A 23,585-nucleotide genomic window follows, 5' to 3' on the forward strand; every position below is an offset into this window, starting at 1 on the left:
ATCAATTTGACAGTAAAAATGAAGATTTAACCGAATTACTTAATGGCATGGATGAAGGTAATTACTATGACTCCCTGTTTCTGTGAATGTCTGCAGGAAGAAATCAAAGGAATGGCTAGACTAAAGGAAACAGTACTTGAATTTCACACGTTTGTATTTTAAACTGGGAATCCGGTTCCTCAGCATTTATTGTTTTCTGCGTCTAAGGCATGAAGTTCCATTTAATCTAACAAACTCCGCCCCCCCATATTAATGTATAAATCTTCTGATAATTCTCTGTCTTAAATCAACTGTATCAATCTTTCCAAAGCTTAAGAAAGTTTCTAAGTCAAAAATGTGTAAGGAGGGAGTGAAATAATAATGGAAGGCATGCAAAGCATGCAGAGCATTTTTAAGAAAATACGTTCACTTTTTATTTTTGGAATCATTATTTTCGTACCCTTTCTTTTATCTCAGTCTTCTCCCAGATTATTTCGGTATTCTTATGGATTTTTAATTTCTCCTGGGTTCTATCAGTTTTTTTAAAAAATAGGTTTCAGGCTAATGATTGGAGTCTGTGGTGCTTCCAGTGTCTCATTCTTTGACCTGGTAAGACTGGCCTATAGCGAGCATGTCACTTTCTCATACACACCTTCTTCAGGCTGTCTGACTCTTAGAATCATAGCAGTTTTTCTTGGTAGACATTGGGAATAGACTTGTTTTGAGAGTGGGTACTTGGTGCAGTGTTTTCCTTTAAAAATGTAAAAAAAAAAAAAAGAGAGAGAGAGAGAAAGCTCATCATAAAATAAAGCTGATCTTTATACTGACTTGCTAATCACTACAAATCCAGCAACTATTTTATATAACAGCTTTACTGGAGAAATTATTCACATACCATAAAATTCACTCTCTTAGCATTTAGTTCACTGGCTTTTGGAATGCATCTAGCATAGTCTCTCCTGGTTGTGAAATGTGGACAAAGGAGCCAGACAGACTCGAGGGTGTTTGAGGGACGACCACGGACAAGCTCTTGGATCCCCGTGAGCCTCTGTTACTTCTATAAAATGGAGATTACCTTCCTCACTTCCTAGGGTTGCTGTTGAGAAGAAATAAAGTCATTACAGGAAGCGCTTTTCAAATATAGCCCTTGTTACAGACTAAGCCCTTGATAAATATCAGCTATTGTCACTATTATATTCATTCCATAGAAAAAACTGTCATGCCAAAGGTATTGTATAAGACGCAGCGAATCACAGCCAACCAAGAATTTAAAGATGTTTTTACATCAGGGTAGGGGGAACCTAATCATTGCTGAGAGTCTAGCCTTCATGAGGCACTGATAAATGCCTCTATATTTGAAAATTTTAAATGAAAGCATAGTACTGCAAAGTAGGTAGTTTTAATCCCACTTTATAGATGGGGGAACTGAAGTTCAAACAAGTCAAAAGGTTACCCCAACTCAGTAGCAGCACAGGGGCTGAAATCTAGTTCTATCTGTTCTCAAAAACTTTTAACTATCCCACTTACTTTAGAAATATGTGTCCTGTAGAGAAGAAAATAAACCTAAAGAAGAAAATTCCTACAAACCTAGATTTCAAGATCCAGAATAGTCATTTTAAATGTTATACATGTAATGAGTATACATTAAATGTTTATACATAATACTGACATTTATATCCTGTACCATTCACAACTTCAGATAATTTCTGATGGATGGGAACTTTCACTGGCAATTTAGATTTCTAATTGTTATTACCTTAATTTATTTTAAAGCATGAAATATAGGTTTTTTTTATAAGGAAATTTATAAGAAAACATAATCAAAAGTTTTAAAATGAATAAATCCTAAGGGAAAGAACTGAATTAGCATTTTGAAAAGACTAAAAGAATATGGATGATGGAGAATAAAAAATAGAATAAGATAAATGGGTTTTCCAGAGGATAGTTTTTTTTTCTGTTTTAAGGAAAATAAGGTATAAAGATATTTTCATGTATCCAGTATTTCTTAAATACTATTGTAGATTACTAGTTTTTTAATGCAGCATCCTCTCCACAAGGATTTCTTTTTTTTTTAACCAATAGCTACCTTGATATTGTAAGCAGCTGAGGGCAGAGAACGTGTCTTAATCACTTTTGAGTCACCAGTATCGGGCACAGTGCTGATTTAGACACTCACCCAATCCTGGAGAGTAGGCAAAGGAGGAACCTCATTATAATATATAGCTGTCGGGGGGTGGTGGTGGTGGGATGAATTGGGAGATTGGGATTGACATATATACACTAATATGTACAAAATAGATAACTAATAAGAACCTGCTGTATAAAAATAAGTGAATAAAATAAAATTCAAATTAAAAAAAATAATATATAGCTCTCTGGAAGAAAGCTCTTGTTAGTCCGTTTCTTCTCCCCCAAACTTCATTAATGTTAATCTCCTGGGGGAAAAACTTAAAGAGGAGCGTTTACTTTGGGGAAAGTTCTGAGAAAGTAACAATATTTTAGGAAGAATACTGAATATTCTAAGAGAGTGTTGTCCAATAGCACTTTCTGTGATGATGGAAGTATTCCATACCTGTGTGATCCAGCAGTCATCACTAGTCACATGTGACTCTTGAGCGCTTGAAATGTGACTCGTGCAAGTGAGGAAGGTAATTTTTAATTTCGTATAATTAATTTCAAATAGTCACCTGTGGCCAGTGGCCACCTCATTAGACATTGCAGTTCTGACAAAAACACTGGATTCTAAGAATATGTTCTTCATTTTTGAGCACAGATTAGAGTATCAGGCACAGGCAGATTTTTTTTTTTTAATTTTAAGGTTTATTTATGGAATGGATTTCCATGATTTCATCCTGACATGTCTTCATTTTGTTTTTTAAATTTATTTATTTATTTATTTATTTATTTATTGGCTGCGTTGGGTCTTCGTTGCTGCACGTGGGCTTTCTCTAGTTGCGGCGAGCGGGGGCTACTCTTTGTTGTGGTGCGCTGGCTTCTCATTGCAGTGGCTTCTCTTGTGGAGCACAGGCTCTAGGCGTGCGGGCTTCAGTAGTTGTGGCACGTGGGCTCAGTAGTTGTGGCTCGCAGGCTGTAGAGCGCAGGCTCAGTAGTTGTGGCACACGGGCTTAGTTGCTCCGCGGCATGTGGGATCTTCCCGGACCAGGGCTCGAACCCGTGTCCCCTGCATTGGCAGGCGGATTCTTAACCACTGCGCCACCAGGGAAGTCCCTTCATTTTGTTTTTAATAAGCCAATTTTCAAATAGGAAGTTAGTCCTATCTTTGCTTAGACAAATGACGCCCCAAACACTGCCACACTAGGGGCATCTGTCCGATGTTTTAAAGAAATGATGATATAGCCCTATCCTGGATTCTACATGTTATCTTGGAAACAGTGGATACAGTTTCTTTGCTACATTTTTTAAGACCAGATGAAGTTTGGTTCCATTTTAGACAATTAAAAGGAAATGCAAATATTTCCAAGTTTAAAGAATCAAGCACTGGAGGCCACAAAAGGAAAACTGAGGACTAAATTTTCAAGGCACCGTGGTTTTCTTCATATATTAAATCTATAAAAGCAATAATAATGAAGGAACCAAGACACACATTTTATAACTGAAGCTCAATTAATCAGATTTCATACCAAGCTCAAGCACCACTAACCACCACTCTTGTCCTGTCCCCAGAGAAACTTAGCTCTTATTGGAACATCCCTCCTCTAAAAACAGACAGGCAAAAATAAAAATCAGTCTGTCTCTAAAAATCCAACCCTTCTTTTTCCTTCAAGGTCCAACTAGTCAAACTTCTTGTGGGGAGAGAAGCATAAGCATGGTTTAGGAGGTTTCATGTTATTTCTACCCTCAACACTCTGTGCCCCTGGATAGCTGTTAATTAGCAAGATAAAAATAGTACATAAAATAAGCCAGTGACCAGATCACTCAAGACTTCCTTAAAGAAAAAGAGAAATAAATCATTCTACTATTATTTTATTTACCCTATCAATTTACCCAGTTCATAACAATTAAGCCTTATCTGTCATCTATGGCAAGTGACCCTTGATAATAGCTGTCTTATTATGAATGTCTCATTTTAACCCTCTTTTCCATAAGTGAACTCTGTATGTTACTTTATAACTAATCTGTATTCTACTTTTATAACTAGCCCTGTTGCACCCTGTTCTCTGAAAATCTTAAAACCCAAGTGTTTAGAAAGCATCTTAGCCAGTATTTTGATCAGTGATTTTTTTTACCGAACAACACAATTGTAAAGATTAGATTATGGTTCTATAGTATTTTAAAACTTGCAAAGCCTTTCCATGTGCACAATCAGATTGTAACTCCAGGGAAAGACAAGTCCAAGGAGGAGGATGGTTTGCCCAATGTGGTGTGGTCGTTAGGATCATGATCTGTGCACGTCACACAGACTGGAATTCCCATCCTGGCTCCACGGCTTGCTAGCTGTGCGACTCCGAGAAAGCCCTCGATCTCTCTAAGCTCATAGAGGACTAATGGGAAATAGATGAGCTAATATGTGTAAACTTCTCAGCATGATGTCTGACACATGAGAACCACTTTCAAAGTTAGCCATAGACACGGCTGCCACGTACAGTCGTGCAGCAGAGCGAGGGGGGCAGAAATCTTGCCTCTTCCACTTCCCAAGCCATCTGCTCTGACACTGGCCTTCAGGACAAAGGGGCACCTTTATCTAATTTTTTCAAAGCTACTGTCTAGTTGCCCACAGGGCTGTGTCCACTCCACATGGACGCTTTTCCAGATCCCACAAGGACACCTCCAGGGCTAGTGGAATCCCTGGTCACAGTTGATGATGGTTACCCCATGACCACCACCCACCCAGTCAGGAAATAGTAAGCAGACAGATCTAGACTTCCAAAATCTAGACTTCTGACTCCAAATCTAGTTGTTTTTCTACAATACTCCCTTGCCTCTGTATCTTCTCAAGTGAAGGATGCCTAAGAAAGTGCTTTGTGTGGAACAAAAGGTGACATGACTGTCAGCTGCTATTTAAAATTTCCATTATGAATCAAGGTACCCTCCTAGTTCTTGTATGACTCCAAAGGACATGGCGCATATTCAGGAAAAATTGTCATTGCAGAATAAGGTGGAATCAAGAGTTATTTGTGGCACTAGCAACCTCAGAGATAAAGGCATCAGTGGTTATGCTAATGAAGCAGGTGTGTTAGAGCAGCTCTATTGAAATAACAGGCTAGAATGACACAGAGGACAGTTGGTCTGGGTGTGAAGAACCTGCTGTTACCACTGAGGTATCATGTGGCAGGAGCAACTTTTCTCTTTGGCAGCAGACATAGATCTTGTTCTAGCACTTGTTCATTCATGTTTTCTCAGGAGAGAAAGATACCGCAAAACAAAAAAATACTCAATCTGCTCCCCACAAAAGCATCATGTTTAAAATGCACCAAATTGAATCCACTTTGTAAGTTTAATTAAAACCTTACTTGAGTTAAACTCACAAAGTTCAATTCAACATGTTTAAAATTGTGCCTGCCGTGGGGGGTGGGAGAGACGGGGACGGGGGAGGGTTGGATTGGGAGTTTGGGATTAGCAGATACAAAAACTACTATATATAGAACAGATAAACAATGAGGTCCTACTGTATAGCACAGGGAACTATATTCAATATCCTATGATAAGCCATCATGGAAAAGAATATGATATTTACTAGTAGAAGAATCCTTCCTCCTTAGAGATCTTAAGAACTTCTCATAGAAGTAGTTGAGCACTGAAAAGTGAAATATGTAGTTTTACGTTGTACACAGCACCATCTGTTGGGGAAATCGATTAACAATTCTGAAAAATTCTGGAGGAAAAAGGAAAAATTGAACTTAACCAAATCAGGACTGTGGTTGGGGTGTAAGAAAAAAATAGAAAAAGCGAAAAAGCCCAAAACTATTAATTAAACCATAACAAGATGCTAATCTGCTTTCAGTCCACTGCCATAAAACTTATTTTAAGTGGATTCAGCAATGCCCACCACATGCATAACTGGGCCAGAACAGCTCCCTCACCCCTACTAGTCAGGAAATGAAAATGGGACCAAAGCAGATGAGCATTAATAATGCCAAGTTTTATATATGTCTGTGTAACGTACTTCTTGCAATTACATGTCTTTATGAAACATTAGTGGGTCAAAAAATGACATGAGACACCCTGTCCCATGTGTCAGACAGAGTGGGGGGGCTCTGTGCCCTCCAGGGACAGTGAAGGGGTCTGAGAGGCCGGGTGTTAGCTTCCGTCGCCTTTAGTGTCGATGTGAATAGAGGCCGATGTGCCACACACGGCAGGTCTAGGCCCCTTACAGCTCAGTGCACTTCTGTGTTTGCTGCATAGGCCGGGTTATGGATTGATGGTGTTTAGCTTTAAGACATTATATACGATCCTGATTTTGAAGATAGGATTATATAAATTGTTTCTTGTCTGGATATAGTACCGATGGTTAAACGAAGGGTTGAGAAAGTTTGTAAGGGGGCTAATTGCCTGCAAGCCTTTTCATTTGCACAAGTGGAAAAGTAAGCAGATGTGGAAGAACATTTTTCTGGAAAATAACAGGGAGAAGCAGATGCAAAGAATACAAGCCTTCTGCAATCATGGAGGAAAACCTTAGAATGATTATTCCAGCATGGCCAAACACACCCTCTCTCACTTCTCTGTTTCCAGGAAGCCTTCCCTAAGCCCCAGTCTAAGTTAGATCCGCTTGGTAAATACTTCTATCGCACCTGGCCTGTCTTCTTCTGTAACAAGCAACTTTGAACTTTGCTCTCTTCCTTAGTGGACTGTACAGTCCGTGAGGGCAGGAATGGCTCTGACTGGTGACAGTCATTATGCCCAATGAATATAACAGCCTTAGCAGTGTTGTCACTTCATCATAATTTGTTGAAGAAATGAAGAAATGAATGAGTTGTATCCAGGCATGTGCTGCCACTCTTGGCAATACATTTCCTCAATAATTCGGTGACCCATACCCAAGAGAGGAAGCAACTTTCTAAAAGAAGGGATGCCACAAACAAATGGGGAGAGGAGGTCTGGGAAGCAGGAGAAGGGCACGTAATGATCAGGAATTAGTTTTCTAAAAATAACTTTAAGATATCTGATTGTCAGCAATTATACGGATTGCTAAAACTGGAGGGAAAAACAAACAGGTATATCATTGTTTCCAGACATTCTGCGTCATTAGCACTCAATTATTTGTGCAAATCTGAATAACAAAGAAGGTCCCTATCTTGGGTAGTTAAAGATGTAAAATAATGCTGATCCAGACACACGTATAGCAGATGCCAGAATTCAATAAGAATATGAGTTAAATTACTAAAATTATGGGACCTTTCTGTACTGTCTTTGCAACTTTCCATGAATCTAATTATTTCAAAATAAAAATTGAAAAGTTTCCTACTATGTTTATGTTGAGGAAGAAGGGTCAAGTATATCATTTGAGGGTTTTTTCCTGTAACATCAAGGGTGGGCTTGTTCCAAAAGTTGCATATTTAGATGGAGCTGAACTTTAATTCCAAAGAAATGAATGTCTATAATTTTCTGAAATATTTCAGTGAATATATTACAACTGTTCTATTGTTCCACATATTCTACAGCCAGAGTTAAATATTATAAATTTATCTTTTATTTCCTTCATTTCCCCCAATTTATCTGCTACTTAATCTTCTATGATTGGTGATATTTTCCCCTAAAAACTGAATGAAATTAAAATGATAGCAGTTCCGATTTATATACCTGTAGAGATGCAAAACAGAGACAGTGTGATTTAAAAAAAAAAAAAAATCCAACCTTAGATCTGCCACAGACTGGCTCTATGGCTCTCCTCTATCTCCAAGGTTGTATGACCTTGGAAAGAATACGTAACCTAAATTATTTTGTCAACAGAACTGTGCTGGTGGTTTTGTATCATTTATTCGTCATATCCACCCCAGAGGTAACTTTTCTTATCCTGATCTTATAAACAAGTTACATAGGGCTCAGAGTTAAGGAACTCCTCCAAGATCCAAGCTCACTGGTTTGAGAACTGGATTTGAACCGAAGGTACCTGTCTACAAAGACTTTCCACAGACCCATACTAGCTAGCATGCCCTTTTGAATTCTGACATTCTAAGACTCCCATTTTTTCCCACCGCTCAGTATCAAATACTCCATTCTTAGAAGAGCAAGCTGAGAGAACATTCACATGACCAGAAATGAAACCCTAGATAAAGAAATCATCCTTTGTGAAAACTCCAGGTTGTATTCCTTCTATAGACTGTTCACACTCAAACCTGACCAGATCACAAACAGCCTTCAGAAAACAAATTCCATACAGGAAAGAGAGTCGTGGCCCCATTGGACCAAGTTATCAAGACATTTCGTGCATGTAAGAGTGAGGCAGAACTAATCAGTGTGATCATTTGAATGCTTTTAAGAAAAACTTATTTTGTGGGAACATGATTTCAATCCTGTTATTTATGATTCATTGTATTATGACCTTCACACCGATTCATATTTGCAAAGCATTTTATGATCCTTCTTGCTCTGTTGCAAAATCTGTTACAGAGAATGTTGTCCCAACTTTTACAAATAAACTAAAGGAGTTACAAGGTACTTAAGAAATTTATCATTCATCAGCGAGGCAAGAATGCTGCAGAACAGCAGCTACCATTTCTTACGCAGCAGAAAGTGCCACTATCTTGAGAGCTTTCTGCTCCTGGGGTGGGCCAATAAGAAGTCATGTCACCTTTTGGACCAGGGTGTTTGCACATCTATCCATTACTCATCCATTTATCAACCACCACCCACGTGCCAGCTAGTCTGCAAAGACACTGTGTTACATGGTGGTTGGACTCCATGTCTGTGTGATTTCATCCGTTCCCCCAACCTGGTCTTAGGTTCTAATCTCAGCTCTAAAGCAGACCAGCTAAGTCAGTTTGGGTAAGTCACTTAACCTCTCTGAATTTCAGACACTTACTTTACCAAAATGCTATGTGGGCAAAATAGTAATTGACCCTCCACAAAGTAGACATGCAGTAAGTGTAAATTTTAACCTTCTTCCTGGCCAAACCTATTTCAGAACTCATCTCTCTCTTTTCCCTGTGGTGTGTGTGTGTGTGTGTGTGTGTGTGTGAGAGAGAGAGAGAGAGGGGAAACTTTGCTAGTAACAAATTAAAAAGAGAGAAAGAGAGAGGGATCCAGGGTTCTTTCATAGTCTAGGCATTATGAATCACCCTGAAAGGTAAAAAGCTCTTAATATTTTTTTATGCCCTTGCCTCCTTTAATTCTATAGCTATGGAGTGGTTTAGTATATCCTTTTAAAAATAAAACTATTTTAAACTAGTAGATATTTATTGTTGCCCCATAAGCTCGTCTTCTCATATTGAAACATCCTTGAGTTGTTTTTCATGGGATCCTGTTGTCTTATTTTTAATAATTTGGGTTCTGGATTTTTAAGGACAGATACAGGGTGAGAGTCTCCTAAGACCTCGCTTCTCAAATGTGTCAAGTCATAAAGTCACCTGAGTTGAGTATGGAAATTTCAGGTTCCACCCCTAGCCTACCAACTCAGAATCTCCATGAGAGAAGCCTAGGAATCTCTGCTTTTAATAGGTAGCGCTGGTGTTGCTTCTGACCTGGCCAGTCTGGGGCACACTCCTCTAGGAGCTAGGTTCTCTGTGGGTAGAAATATGATCCAGGCACCATGTTTGTGGTGCACATTATTTTGTTGAGTTTATCTCTGTATGTAAAGGGTGGGAACAAAGCACAGATTCTTGGTAATATATTCCTGCTTCTCTGGTCTAAGTAATAGACCATTTTAAACTCCAATTAAATTCGGTCCTGGACAGAACAGTGGCGTTGTTCATTTTTACATGATCAAACTTCATTCCTATTTGCCTGGAAATCTGACTTTTTTTTTTTTTAAAGGAACTTTTTATTTATTTATTTATTTATTTATTTATTTATTTATTTATTTATATTTATGGCTGTGTTGGGTCTTCGTTTCTGTGCGAAGGCTTTCTCCAGTTGCGGCAAGCGGGGGCCATTCTTCATCGCGGTGCATGGGCCTCTCACTATCGCGGCCTCTCTTGCTGCGGAGCACAGGCTCCAGACGCGCAGGCTCAGTAGTTGTGGCTCACGGGCCTAGTTGCTCCGCGGCATGTGGGATCTTCCCAGACCAGGGCTCGAACCCGTGTCCCCTGCATTGGCAGGCGGATTCTCAACCACTGCGCCACCAGGGAAGCCCCAAGAATAATCTTGAGTATACTTCATACTCACAGGATACATGCTTGTTACACGCAGAGTTAGGAAATCTGTCGTGTATGAAGGGTGTAATTTCATGGCAGAGTCCGCGTAAACTGCTTGCACTACGCTTGCATAATCGCATAATCACAGGTTTGCAGCTGAAATTTAAAAAAGTATCTACTCAGCTGATGGTGATGAGTTGCACAGCAATTTAAACAAATTATCAGAACTTTTTCAGTTGCAGCATGAGTTATGAACTCTGGGAATTCAGACTTAAAATAAACCAAATCATGGGAAAGGAAATATATCTGCTCTGTATGGAAAACTTTTATTCTCTATCAATTGCTGAACAGGTGAAAACTTCCTCAGAATATTTTCCTGAGCAAACTTTGATTTCTTCCTGTTTTTCTATACTAGCCTTTTTTTTTTTTTTTTTTTTTTAATTCTTTACCTTTGTTTTCGTTTCCTTCACTAGAGACTCAGTATTTAGGTTTTGACAGAGCAGGGGGGAAGGAGATGGTTAGAAAACAAAAAGGACCAAGATTCCAGTTCCATTTTTGATCTGGGGTGAACCCTATTTCTCTCCTAGTTGACAATTAATTTGGTGGTGGTTAATCTGTAAAATGAGAAGATGTCTCTGATCCAATTACCTAACCATCCATTTTGCCATTCTGCACGTTTCTGTGTGGAATACGCCACTATCTCAGCCCTGTGTCTAACAGAGGCGGCAAACGTGTTTGTAGTCGAGGGACGGTAGGCATGTGCTGTAGGTATCAGAGGAATGAAAAGAGGCTTCTGTGAGTAGCAAACAACAAAAGCAAAACCAACACCCCTCCTTGAAGTGTGGAAACCTCCCCTTTGTTTTGTAGCAACTAAAACCACCCCAGATACGTAAACCCAAAGGTAATGCTATCTTATTTCCCACCCTATTCTCACCTCCAACTCCAGTTCCCAGTGTTAATAGCCTAGAAGGTTTCGTCTGCAAATTTCTCTTATAAAAACATACAAACAGGGACTTCCCTGGTGGTGCAGTGGTTAAGAATCCGCCTGCCAATGCTGGGGACACGGGTTCGAGCCCTGGTCCGGGAAGATCCCACATGCCGCAGAGCAACTAAGCCCGTGTGCCACAACTACTGAGCCTGCGCTCTAGAGCCTGCGTGCCACAACTACTGAGCCCACAAGCCACAACTACTGAGCCCGTGTGCCACAACTACTGAAGCCTGCGTGCCTAGAGCCCGTGCTCCGCAACAAGAGAAGCCACCGCAATGAGAAGCTCTCGCACCGCAACGAAGAGTAGCCCCCACTCGCCACAACTAGAGAAAACCCGTGCACAGCAACGAAGACCCAACACAGCCTAAAATAAATTAAATAAATAAATTAAAATATATATATATACAAACATACAGATTACACTTTTCCTCTAAAAAGGATGAGAAGCCCGCACACAACGAAGAGTAGCCCCCGCTCCCTGCAACTAGAGAAAGCCAGTGTGCAGCAACGAAGACCCAACGCAGCCTAAAATAAATAAAATAAATAAATAAATAAATAAATATATATATATACAAATATACAGATTACACTTTTCCTCTAAAAAGGATCATACTATGCACGTTGCTCTGCCTCCTGCTTCCTTCCTGACTCTATACATGTCAATCACTACCTGCCTGGCTCCCTCCCTCCCTCCGAGCTCACCTCTCCTGTCACCTCCTCAGAGAGGTGTTTCCTGATCCTCCCCACCCCCACCCCCAGTCACATTCTATTTCCTCCCCTTGATTTATTTTTTTCTTCCTATGTGCTCAGTGGTGTGTGCCCTTCCCCCCTTCCTCCCATTAGAATGTAATCTCCCTGTGAGCGGTGACTTTAGTTTGCTCTCTGCTGTACCCCTGGTGACTAGACCAGTGCCTGCACATAGTGGGTCCTCAGTAAATATTTCGTAAATGGACGAATCTGAATCCTCCTCTTCACTCGCTGCAGGAGTGCTGAGAGTGTGGATGAACCGTGACTTATCTAACCAAGCCCTTACTGATGGGCACGCAGGCTCTTTCAAGCTTTAGTCATTACAAGCAATGCCGCTTTGCCTGTGCTTTTGTAAGAAAGACGTCAGAGAATGGGATTGCTGGGTCCAAGGGTAGATGCGTTTTCATTTTGAATAGAAGATGCCCAGTTACACTGTCAAAAGATTATTGCCATTCACACCCACCAGCAATGACTGAAAGCATCTGTTTTCCCCCAGTTTTCTATCGACAAGATATTGGTCTTTAATCTTACCAGGAGGTGGGTGTAGCAGGAGATTGTATCTTGTTTGAATTGGTATTTCCACGTAAATTACCGAGTTTGAATATTTTAATATAAAGTTTATTGGCCGTTTTCTATGAATCGCCTGTTTATAACATTTTGCTAGTTTCCATTGGCTTCTCTGTCATCTTCTTATCAACTTGTAGCTGCCATTGATATTGAGCATATTAGTTCTTAATTTGTCATGTGTGGCTATTACCTTTCCCAGTCTACCTTTTGTCATTCAAGTTTATTATTCTTGTCATAGAAAGCTTTACATTTTTATATATAGTCAGAACTGACTTTTAGGCCTCTGGGTATCCAGTTTTGAGTAGGAAAGTTTCTCCTATTGAAGGCTGAAAGGTATTCTCTTGATTTTTTTTGATAATATTTTAATTTTTTAAGTAGTTAAGTCTCTTGTCCAGCTGGAATTTTTATTAATATATGGTAAGATATATAGTGATTTAGCTTTGTTCTTCCACATAGATGTTTGATTATGTCAACACTCTTTTAAATAAACCATCTTTCCCCCACTGAAGTTTAAATATGACTTTGATTTAAATATACTAAATACATAATACATACATAAAAGTAGATATATATGACTTACACATATACTATATATATATGTGTTTATGTATACACATATATAAAGTTGAATCTCTTTTTTAAAATTTATTTATTTTTGGCCACGTTGGGTCTTCGTTGCTGTGCACGGGCGTTTCTCTAGTTGCGGTGAGCAGGGGCTACTCTTCATTGCAGTGCACGTGCTTCTCGTTGCGGAGCAAGGGCTCTAGGCGCACGGGCTTCAGTAGTTGTGGTGCGCGGGTTCTAGAGCGCAGGCTCAGTAGTTGTGACGCACGGGCTTAGTTGCTTTGCTGCATGTGGGATCTTCCCGGACCAGGGATCGAACCCATGTCCTCAGCATTGGCAGGCGCATTCTTAACCACTGCGCCACCAGAGAAGTCCTGATAAAGTTGAATCTATTTCTTGATTCTCTGTTTTTGTCCCCCTGACCTATTTGTCTATTATTATCTATTTCTTATATTCTTATATGTCTCTCTATATCTGTTTTATTGTGATACTTCTAGGTTAAGTTTTCAAATCTTATAAATTCCCCCTCACAAATCTACTTTTCCAGAATACTCTTGGTTACTCTCAAATATTATTGCATATGATTTTTTTAAATGGTTTATTTCAATTAAACCTACCAGAATTCTGCATAAAGCTGGGCTTTTGAAAGAAACCCATCTGGCTGCACCACGGGAGGTAGACTGGAGCAAGGGGAGGCGAGTGACAGGGAGCTGGTTAAGGGGTGCTGTCGGTAATCTACGCAAGTCGAAACGGGGTCTGAACAAGGGGGTGGCAAGAGAGCAAGCCATTTCCAAGATAGAATCAACTGGACTTTGACCTTTGGATGCTAAGTATAAAGTCAGTCAGTCAAAGCTATTAGACTGGAGGACTGGGCAAAGTGTAAAATAAATCTACCAGAGTTAGGACTACAAGGCAAGAAGTAGGTTTGCAGGTGGACAGAAGGGAAGAAGATGTGTCCACTTGTAAATAGGTTGAGCTTGATGTATGAGGGCCACTGATGAGCAGACAGAAATTGGTGATGATGATACAAATCATTTGGGTAATTTTAAAATATTTTAAAGAGGTTTTCAAATAAAGTTCTAGAGCCTTTCACACATACTGAAGTGCTTACTTTCTTTTTTTTTTTTTTTTTTTTCCCTTACTTTCTTATGAGGCCTTACTTTTTTCTGACTCATTCTTACTTTGGGCATCTTGAGGGCAGGTTATTGTAAATAAGCACAGAATTAAGGTATCCCTTCTTGAAGAGTAGAAATTTGTCCAAATGTGGTAAAATGCCAGTTTTTGAAAATGTTTATTCCTCTTCAGTAGAAATATTTTTCTACAAATACTGTGCATGAATAGCTTTATAATATTTTTGCAAAGCTTGGTATTATTTTAAGGTCACTGTAGTTTTCTCTTTATCATAAAACTGTTTATACTACTGAATCTACATAATTTTAACTATCAAAATTACACATCAGTTTGTCTCAAGGTATTGGGTAGATAGGCTTATTCTCATGGCTTTTTCATTCATTTTTCTTTTCAGAACTTGATAGCCCAGAAGAGTTAGGGAAAAAGCGTATCTGCAGGATTATCACTAAGGATTTCCCCCAGTATTTCGCAGTGGTTTCACGGATCAAGCAGGAAAGCAATCAGATTGGTCCTGAAGGTGGAATTCTGAGCAGCACCACTGTGCCCCTCGTCCAGGCTTCTTTCCCAGAGGGTGCTTTAACCAAAAGAATTCGAGTGGGCCTCCAGGTAATGTTCACAAGAAGTTGTTCTCCTTGGTACACGGAGAGAGCATGTGAGCATGTCCTGCTCTGAAAACTGTTGTCATGACTCAGCCTTATGATATATTGCTAATCGAAGCATTTGGGCCATTTTGGGAATCATTAACCTGTTTTAAATAAAAAGTATTACGTATAAAGTTAGCATACTGTCTCATAAAAAAAGGTACATATTTTAGGGTTTTTCTGTTTAGATGTATCACTTGGTTTCCGATGAAAGATCATTTTTTTAACCGTAGGTTATTGGTCTCAGTATGTGGAGCAACAAAGCACCAGACAGCACATATACCATTAAAGAAACAAATTATATTTGATTTGGTTTATAATATGCCACATCATAAAAATCTATAATAGTGAAACTTGCACGCTTTCAGATTTTAGTTCAAGTAAATCATAAATGCTGGGTTTTAACCAAACCAGTTGGAACTTGTTTTGGTTTGGAAAGCTGGCTGGAAATCTTGGCAAGAATGGTCTTTCTTCCATGTATTCATTTCTGTTAGAACTTAACCAGTACTTTTTTTTCTTATTGAATAAGGAAAATAACCTGAAATAACTTAATTTGTGTTGTTACTTAATATAGTAATTAATAGTATAACTGAAAGTTCAGTAAACATTTGGAGCTAAAGATACCACCTTACATTTCAGTAGTATGAAGTTCCCTTCAACTGTCTCCCACATTGAATATTCTACAAATTGCAAAGAAATGAAAAGAATTGTTAGACTAGAATTGATATCCTTTGAAATCTTGTACGCCTTTTTGTTACTTAACTCTAGAAACCTCAATAAAAATTGAGGGTACAAGTTGCCTTTGTAATGTTTTACTGAACGCCCTGCATAGATTTAAAATATACTGGACTCAGTACTTGTTGTCCCTTGGATTAGACTGAGAGGTTTCTCTGCCATGAGATCTGACTCCCTGCCTCTTTCATGCAAGCCCATGCCGTCTGTGTTCTACTGGGGACATACTCTAGCTGTAGGTCCTGCTACAGTGTTAGGTTGTTTTTGTTTTTGGTTTATGCCTTCCTGAAATCGTGAGAAGGGATGAAAAAGAAAGACTTTTTTTTGCCCCATAAAATTTTTAATAAGATTTCTTTAAAATAACAAAATTTCTGGAAAGTTATGTTCTCTTCCGTTTCCAAATGCCAATAAACATATTAAAACGTTAAACTTGACTCAATAAAATATCTAACATAAAAAAAGACTGACAATACCAAGTGTTGGCAAATACGTAGAACAACTAGGACACTCACACCTGCTGGTGAGGATAAAAACTGGTACCGCAACCAGCATTTTGGAAAACAAACATTTTGGCAATTATGTCGTAATGGTGGCCATATGCGTACCAAATAGCAATGTGGCTCTTAGATATATAACTACCGGAAACCCATACATGTGGTCATCAGAAGGCATACACAAGAATGTTAAAAGCAGAAGAAAGACATTTTTTTTGGTTGTTGGTTTTGGTTTTTTTCTCCTCAGTTAAAAAGTCAACTTTCTGATAAGAGAAAAATGTCCACTTTCATTTAAGGTCCTTTCTCTCGTCTCTAGGCCCAGCCTGTTCCAGATGAAACTGTGAAAAAGATCCTTGGAAACAAAGCAACATTTAGCCCAATTGTCACTGTGGAACCAAGAAGAAGGAAATTCCATAAGCCTATCACAATGACCATTCCAGTGCCCCCGGCCTCCGGAGAAGGTGTCTCCAACGGGTACAAGGGAGACACCACACCCAATCTGCGCCTTCTCTGTAGCATTACAGGTTTGGTTAAGTTGTTGCTGTTTTTGCTATTAATGCTATAGCATTTGCAATGATTCTGTACAAAGATGGAAAATCTTTGAACATCCCTGCCAACATTGTAAGAGTAGAAAAAAAAAAAGATGTTGCTGTTTTTGCTATTAATGCTATAGCATTCGCAATGATTCTGTACAAAGATGGAAAACCTTTGAACATCCCTGCCAACATTATAAGAGTAGAAAAAAAAAAGAATAAAACATTTTACTTGTCTATCACCTCATCTCTATTATCCCTGTAATTATTTCTTTAAGATGCTGATAGCATGACATTTTTCAGTGGTATCATTTTTCCTGCTATTAAGTTTAGTGTTAATAGTAGTGCTTTTTTAAGGTGATTGAGGTATTATTGAATCTACTGGAGCATCTAGGTAATCTCTCGGTGACTGAGGTAAACAGACCTAGCAACACCCTTTAGGCTATAGGAAATTGGATGGACTTTGGGGGAAACAGAGGCTCCCACAGAGCGCCAGGAGTAGGGAAGAGCCAAGTGAGTGTATGATTCTTCTCACCTACTCTATTCACAAGTGTAACCCAATAGACTAAATATGCAGGACTTAGGTGAACACATTTTGTGATAAGCACCCGGAATCCAGAGCTCATTCATCATTTGATTAACCTAACATGAGTTTATAACTTAAAGATAGGTTTTCCTGCTTATTTGTTTTTTTCTGAAGAGTAATTTTAATGGCTGGTTCCCCTTTTAGCCTGGAAAATTAAATGATTCAGGAAGTATAAAATGACCTTCATCTTAACTTTCCTGATAGTTGTTGACTTTTTTAAAAAATAAAAGAATTATACTATCTGAAACAACAAATCTTTGCACAGGTAAATTGTGGCTTAAAATGCATGGCTTAAACTTGTGTGCCCCAAGTTTAAGCCATTCATTAGTATCCAGACAAACAGAAAAGTAATTTTTTTCCTAACCTAATATTATCTTACAAGGAGGTCACTATAAGCTGGTAAAAGTATGAAAGGAGAGTAGAGAGGAGAACTATCTTTCGTAAGTGTCATTAATGAAAGTGCTGAAGTTTTGCGAGTTACTGGCTATACAGAAAGAACAGGATGACGTTAAAAATTTCACAAGGAGCATCTCCCATAATAAAGTCACATATCTGGTGTTGTTCTCTCAGGGGGCACATCGCCTGCTCAGTGGGAAGACATCACAGGAACTACTCCTTTGACGTTTATAAAGGATTGTGTCTCTTTTACAACCAACGTTTCAGCCAGGTATGGAAACAAAAGGATTCCAAAAAGTACTAGGAATTATTTTTATTACCTTTTGGAAAGTAAAAATTGTTGTGCTCAATACCAGTATGATTGTTCTGTAAAATGCTGATGGTGAAGTTGGGCCTAACTCAGAAATTTTAAATTCACTTGGATGTCATTTTATCCGGTTCTCACAGGGAGCCATAAGGTGGTAAACTTGCTTCTTAGCAATTCATAAAAATGGATAGGATCTTCCTTTCTCTCCCATTTTCCCCCATAAAATTCTTGTTCCTTCCAATGGTGAAGTAATAAACTCTGAAGCAGGAGTAGAAAGGAAGGCTTATCATGGGTATGTGTAAGAGGGGAAAAAGAATTTTATGGAAAAGAAAATAGAGGAGAAAAATCCTTAGCATTTTCTTAGCAAAAGCATAACAAATAATAAATATAGGGTTTCTGTATTTGATAAACAGAGTAAATATCTTTGCTGTTTGTTCAAATGAACAAGTTAATGTTTTGGTTTAGTTCCTTTATATACTCTTAATTGTTTTAATGGTGAACTTTTTTAAGATTTTGGCTTTGAAATCTCCTTATTTTTTTTACTTCTGATATTGTTTTGTTTGTGTCTCCCTCAGATTTTGGCTTGCAGACTGCCATCAAGTTTTAGAAACTGTGGGGTTAGCCACACAACTGTACAGAGAATTAATATGTGTTCCATATATGGCCAAGTTTGTCGTTTTTGCCAAAATGAATGATCCTGTAGAATCCTCTCTGCGATGTTTCTGCATGACAGATGATAAAGTGGACAAAACTTTAGAGCAGCAAGAGAATTTTGAGGAAGTTGCAAGAAGCAAAGATATTGAGGTACCTTGTTTTCAGCAAGTTCATTCAGTTACATTCTCCAGACATCGGGTTTTATTTTGAGGTCATAATACAGCATGTACTATAAATATCAAATACATTATTGATTTTAGTTTTTGTTTTAAAATGTGATACAGATTCACTCTCTAATTATTTTAAATGTCTTCGACGTTATCTTAGTTGGTTAAAATGTAGTACCAATGAATCTAGGTCGTGGTCGCGATTTTCCTGTGGCTACTTGAGTTATTTTCATGTTCACTGTCTAGACACATCACCATGATTTTCCTTTTTCAATCACTGGATAAGTATCTAAGAGTCCAAAAAAACTTTCAAACTCTATGGATAAGTGGTTGATATCAGGCACTTTCTCAAATATGTTTAAAGTTGGTAGACTAGAAACAAATCTATAATTCTGTCTTGTACATGTCCATGTTACAGTTTCCAATCGCAATTACTAATTGTGAACCAATAGAGTTATTTTTGTGGCAAATAGCACCATAGAAGTAATTTCCCAGTTAGAAGACAAATGTGACATAGAAACATGTTGGTCTTTTAAGGTTACATGACTTAAAATCTCAGAATTCTTTCTATTTAACATTAAATTATGTATTTCTTTTACTCCAAAAGGTGCTGGAAGGAAAACCTATTTATGTCGATTGTTATGGAAACCTGGCCGCACTTACCAAAGGAGGACAGCAACTTGTTTTTAACTTTTATGCTTTCAAAGAAAATAGACTGCCATTTTCCATCAAGGTAAATCACCTTCAGGAGAGACTCTGTGGATTTTTCTTGTAAATGCTCTTAAAGAATAAAAAAGATTCTAATGATTTATTCAGTTGGAAATATCCCACCAAACTTAAATCCATAGGAACAAAGTCAGATTTTTGTCCTAGTTCTACCTGAGTGTACTTTTGAGCCAGGAAAGCTTTATAATTAGTAAAAAGAGTCTCTACCTTTTAAACAGCTAAATGATCATTTATATTTAGGCAAATGTTTGTAAGACCAAGCAACCTAGAATAACAAAATGCATCATATCTGGAACGCTCAGTAATCAAATAATGGATGAAATCCAAATTGAATGTTCCAAGTTTCATCTGTATTTCTGGGGGAACCCAGGGACATTCTGGAGAGACCATCTTCCTCCTCAGAGAACCAAAGGACACAGGAGAATTGTTTTATTGTTATTACTGTTTGCTGCTGTTATGGTTGCTAAAACTGAGGCTTTGAAAAAAAGAAATTATTAGACAGGAAGAAAATACATATAACTCAGACTATACACTGGATTGCCAGGATGAGACCAGCAGACATAACATTCCTGTGTTTAGACTAGGAATTGGGCATTCTAAATCTTGCCAGGTTTAAACGTGACGATGTCGGCTGACATGTAATCGCTGTCACCTTTTCCCTTTACTTTTCCCGGTTCTCGAAGGGCTCCATAAAACACACACGCTTAACTCTTGTGCAGATGGGAATCCTCAGAAAAGTCTCTTTCTGTAACTGTCAACTTCCTAAATTCTTCTAGGTTAGAGACACCAGCCAAGAGCCCTGTGGTCGTCTGTCTTTTCTGAAAGAACCAAAGACAACAAAAGGACTGCCTCAAACAGCTGTTTGCAACTTAAACATCACTCTGCCCGCACATAAAAAGGTATCTTTTGATACTGGTTTATTTTAACTTGCTTTCCCTGGTCTTGAAGAAGTGGGCCCTTGGTATGCAATTAAGGAATGCTTTGTAACATGATTAAAGCTCTTGAAACTCCAGTTTTCTTAGTCTCTTCGTGTAGACTGACCAAGTCTTGTGACTGTGGTGTCAGATTCTTACAGTTTGTACGATGGAGTCCTCTGTTTATTGCTTCTGCTTCCACTGGTAGTTATAGATTTTGTCTGTTTTCCAATAATGTCACACGTTAATTTGCCGTGGATGTATAGCTTTGATATTTTTTGTTGGCTTCTTTTGTTTTGCTTTGCTTTCTAAAGCAGCTTGCATTTTGTGCTCCCTACTCAGTCCTTTTCATATCCTGATATTCTTTTCCCTGCTGTCCATTATAATATTCCTTGTCTCTGCAATGCATCTTGGAACCAAAAGGAGACAGAGTCAGATCAAGATGATGAGGTAATATGAACACTTCTGCTTTTACTCTATCAGAGATAGAATAGAAATGGAATCTGTATAAAAGAAGTTGCAGAGGGCTGAAGTGTGGGAAATGTATTGTATTTTTGCAGATCTTAGCTTAAATGAGGTAAAGGATACATACTTTTTCTTAAAGAATAATTTACTCTTCCACAAGTACAGAAGAGTACTTTAGTACAATCAGTAGAATTAAAATCCAGCTAATGACTTAAAAAGAAACTAAAGTTCTTTAAGGATTTTTTAAATGTGATAGATTGGCATGGATAAATAAACATTTGTACATATTTTCACCTAGTATCCACTGTTATAACTTTTAAATCAAAGATGATAATATATGACATTTTACATGTTTTATGCACTATAAAATATGCGCTCAGTGGCTACTGACAGATATTTGGTATTCTATTTAAAGAATTTTATCTTGGCCATTTTTTAAGAGTATAATTGTTCAACTAAGTTTTAAATAAATTTTTTCTTATAAGTTATCTCCTAGTACTTCTCCAAGTTATCAGATCACTGGATTTTTAAAACTCACACCTCAGTAATAATAAATAGAAACAGTAGCCTTAAGACTCAGTAACATTACTTCAGTAAAACCATTAACCTCTTTTTAATCTCCTCGTCTACATTTTATGCCTATTAACATATAGAAACAACAGCAGTAATCGTAATAATAAACTTTGTGTGCCTTTTTTCCTTGAATGTACTCACACGAGTGAGTGTACATCATGATATATGTGCTTTCAATACGAACAAATTTGGGAAAATTTACTGCTCAGCATCAGAAGTCTCTGTAATGCTTGTCTTTTATTTGTAGTTCCCTGTAGTCTGCTGTGTTGGTGCTCTTATATTTTGCTAAAGGATGGTTATTTGGCTAAGAATTGGGGTGGGGTTGTAGAATCACAGTAGGAAATTAGCATTTCCCTGAGGAAAATCCGTAAGAAGAAAAATAAGGATAAACAAGATATCAACATGCCATTCTACAGAATGTTTCAAAATGATGAAAATGTCACAAGGAAGTGGAACATACTCTTCCTCTTCTTTTTCTTTTCCAGACCGAGAAAACGGATAGACGACAGAGCTTTGCATCGTTGGCTTTACGTAAGCGCTACAGCTACTTGACTGAGCCTGGAATGAGTGAGTTTCCTAACACACTTACTAATCTATGTGGATTTTTATAAGAAGAGACATTTTTTCTATACTAACTGAATTTTGGGGTCATGTGAAAACCCAATGGCAGAAGAAAATCGCCTGCGGGAAAACTTTATCATGAGATCTAAGTAATATATTGTATAGAGTTGGAGATGTGAGGTACAAACACCCCCAGATCATAGCTTTAAAAGTTTTTTTAAGCCAGTAGCTTTTTTTTTTTTAAATCAGAAACATCTATCACTTGAATTTGAAAACCTTGATTTCACTTTGGTAGTTAACTGTGTTAGGAGATAATGTTGTACCAAGGTTGCTTTAAATCTGTGCTCAAAAGAGAAAATATTTACTTTCATACACGGGGGACGGTATAAAGGATGATAAAGTAACTCTGAGCATCTCATTTTTCTTAATATAGGTAGGTCATTATATCTTAGTCCTGATTCCTTTTTGTCCCAGTTGGCAAGAATTATATTTTCCTACCTTCTTGAGGTAGCACTTGTTTACTGATTTCTATTTCCTCCCTCCCTCCCTCCCTCTCTCCCCTTCCCTCTGCTCTTTATTAAATATCAACTCTAAGGCTGGCCTTCCCTAGACGGGTTAAACCCTTTTCTTCTCTCAATGCTTGTTTTGGTTCATTGTTAACTGGCTTGCAAGTATCAAGGCACAGATTCATTCAGTCATATTCGTTCATTCTCTCTGTCTCCCCTCCCCCCTCCCTGTGTTTCCCTCATACTTATGGTTGTCACCTCTGGTGATCACTGCCTTCACGATAACCCTCTCCACCAACAGGAACTAAGAGCGCTGAGAGCAGCACTGTGTTTGACTGATGTAGCATGGTGCCACTTGAGCCGTCAGAGGAGGATTTATACAAAAATTATTTTTAAATTAGTGAATCATTTCTAGCTGCTTCCCATTACTCACAGTTACTTGAGTTCAGGGAGGACTGGAAATTTACCAGTAAGAACCACAGCTCTGGTTTTTCCCATCTTTCCTGAATTCTTGTTTCTGTGGGCCAACATAGCATATTAAACGTGCAGCAGGAAACTACTCTACTACTTCGCTCCGGTGGTCTTAGCATAATCTTCTGCAGTCTAGCTCCTGGAGTACATACTAGGGAAGCCTTTTATATTCAGACACAAAATGGGGAGTGTAAGAGAAAGGAAACCCAACCACTCTCATGAATGTTCTTCCAGATCTCTTTTTTTCCTCCAGCATAAATGTCTAAATCTTTCCAAAACCATAAGAGCTGAAATTAACTCCCATTATGCTACAAAGCAGGGAAGGTATGTGTGTATGTACCTAGATGGTTTTTCAGTACAACAACTGAATCTCCTGGGTGGAAGTTTTCCTTGGGATACTCTTTTGCCCCATAGCTAAGGCTCTCATGGTGTAGATGCTTGGGACTCCCAGGCAATAGCCTTAAGCTTTGGACAGTCTCCATGGACCAGCTACTTGAGGTTGGCGTACCTCTGGGCAGGCAAGCTCCTATCCGATTTTGGTCCCTAAGGTATTTGTTTGGGGAATATATGAGTTGTAAGGTCAGGTGTGTGTGCTGAGTCAATTAAATTTTTCCCACCTCTGAAAGGGTTGCT

At 38.4% G+C, this 23,585-nt stretch overlaps 1 protein-coding gene across 1 annotated transcript in view; it reads left to right on the plus strand.

The window, feature by feature from the left end:
- The window catches only part of ANK3 (ankyrin 3), a 342,898-nt gene that overhangs the window by 270,741 nt on the left and 48,572 nt on the right, over positions 1–23,585 (plus strand). Inside the window, exons 29-37 of the mRNA XM_082424963.1 lie at positions 5–57; positions 14,621–14,832; positions 16,410–16,617; positions 17,783–17,879; positions 18,491–18,719; positions 19,344–19,469; positions 20,239–20,361; positions 20,800–20,826; positions 21,900–21,981. Of these exons, the coding sequence (XP_082281089.1) occupies positions 5–57; positions 14,621–14,832; positions 16,410–16,617; positions 17,783–17,879; positions 18,491–18,719; positions 19,344–19,469; positions 20,239–20,361; positions 20,800–20,826; positions 21,900–21,981 (1,157 nt within the window). The remainder of the gene's footprint in view (positions 1–4; positions 58–14,620; positions 14,833–16,409; positions 16,618–17,782; positions 17,880–18,490; positions 18,720–19,343; positions 19,470–20,238; positions 20,362–20,799; positions 20,827–21,899; positions 21,982–23,585) is intronic.

This window comes from Balaenoptera physalus (genome assembly GCF_965194825.1).
Source record: "Balaenoptera physalus genome assembly, chromosome: 14".
NCBI lineage: Eukaryota > Metazoa > Chordata > Mammalia > Artiodactyla > Balaenopteridae > Balaenoptera > Balaenoptera physalus.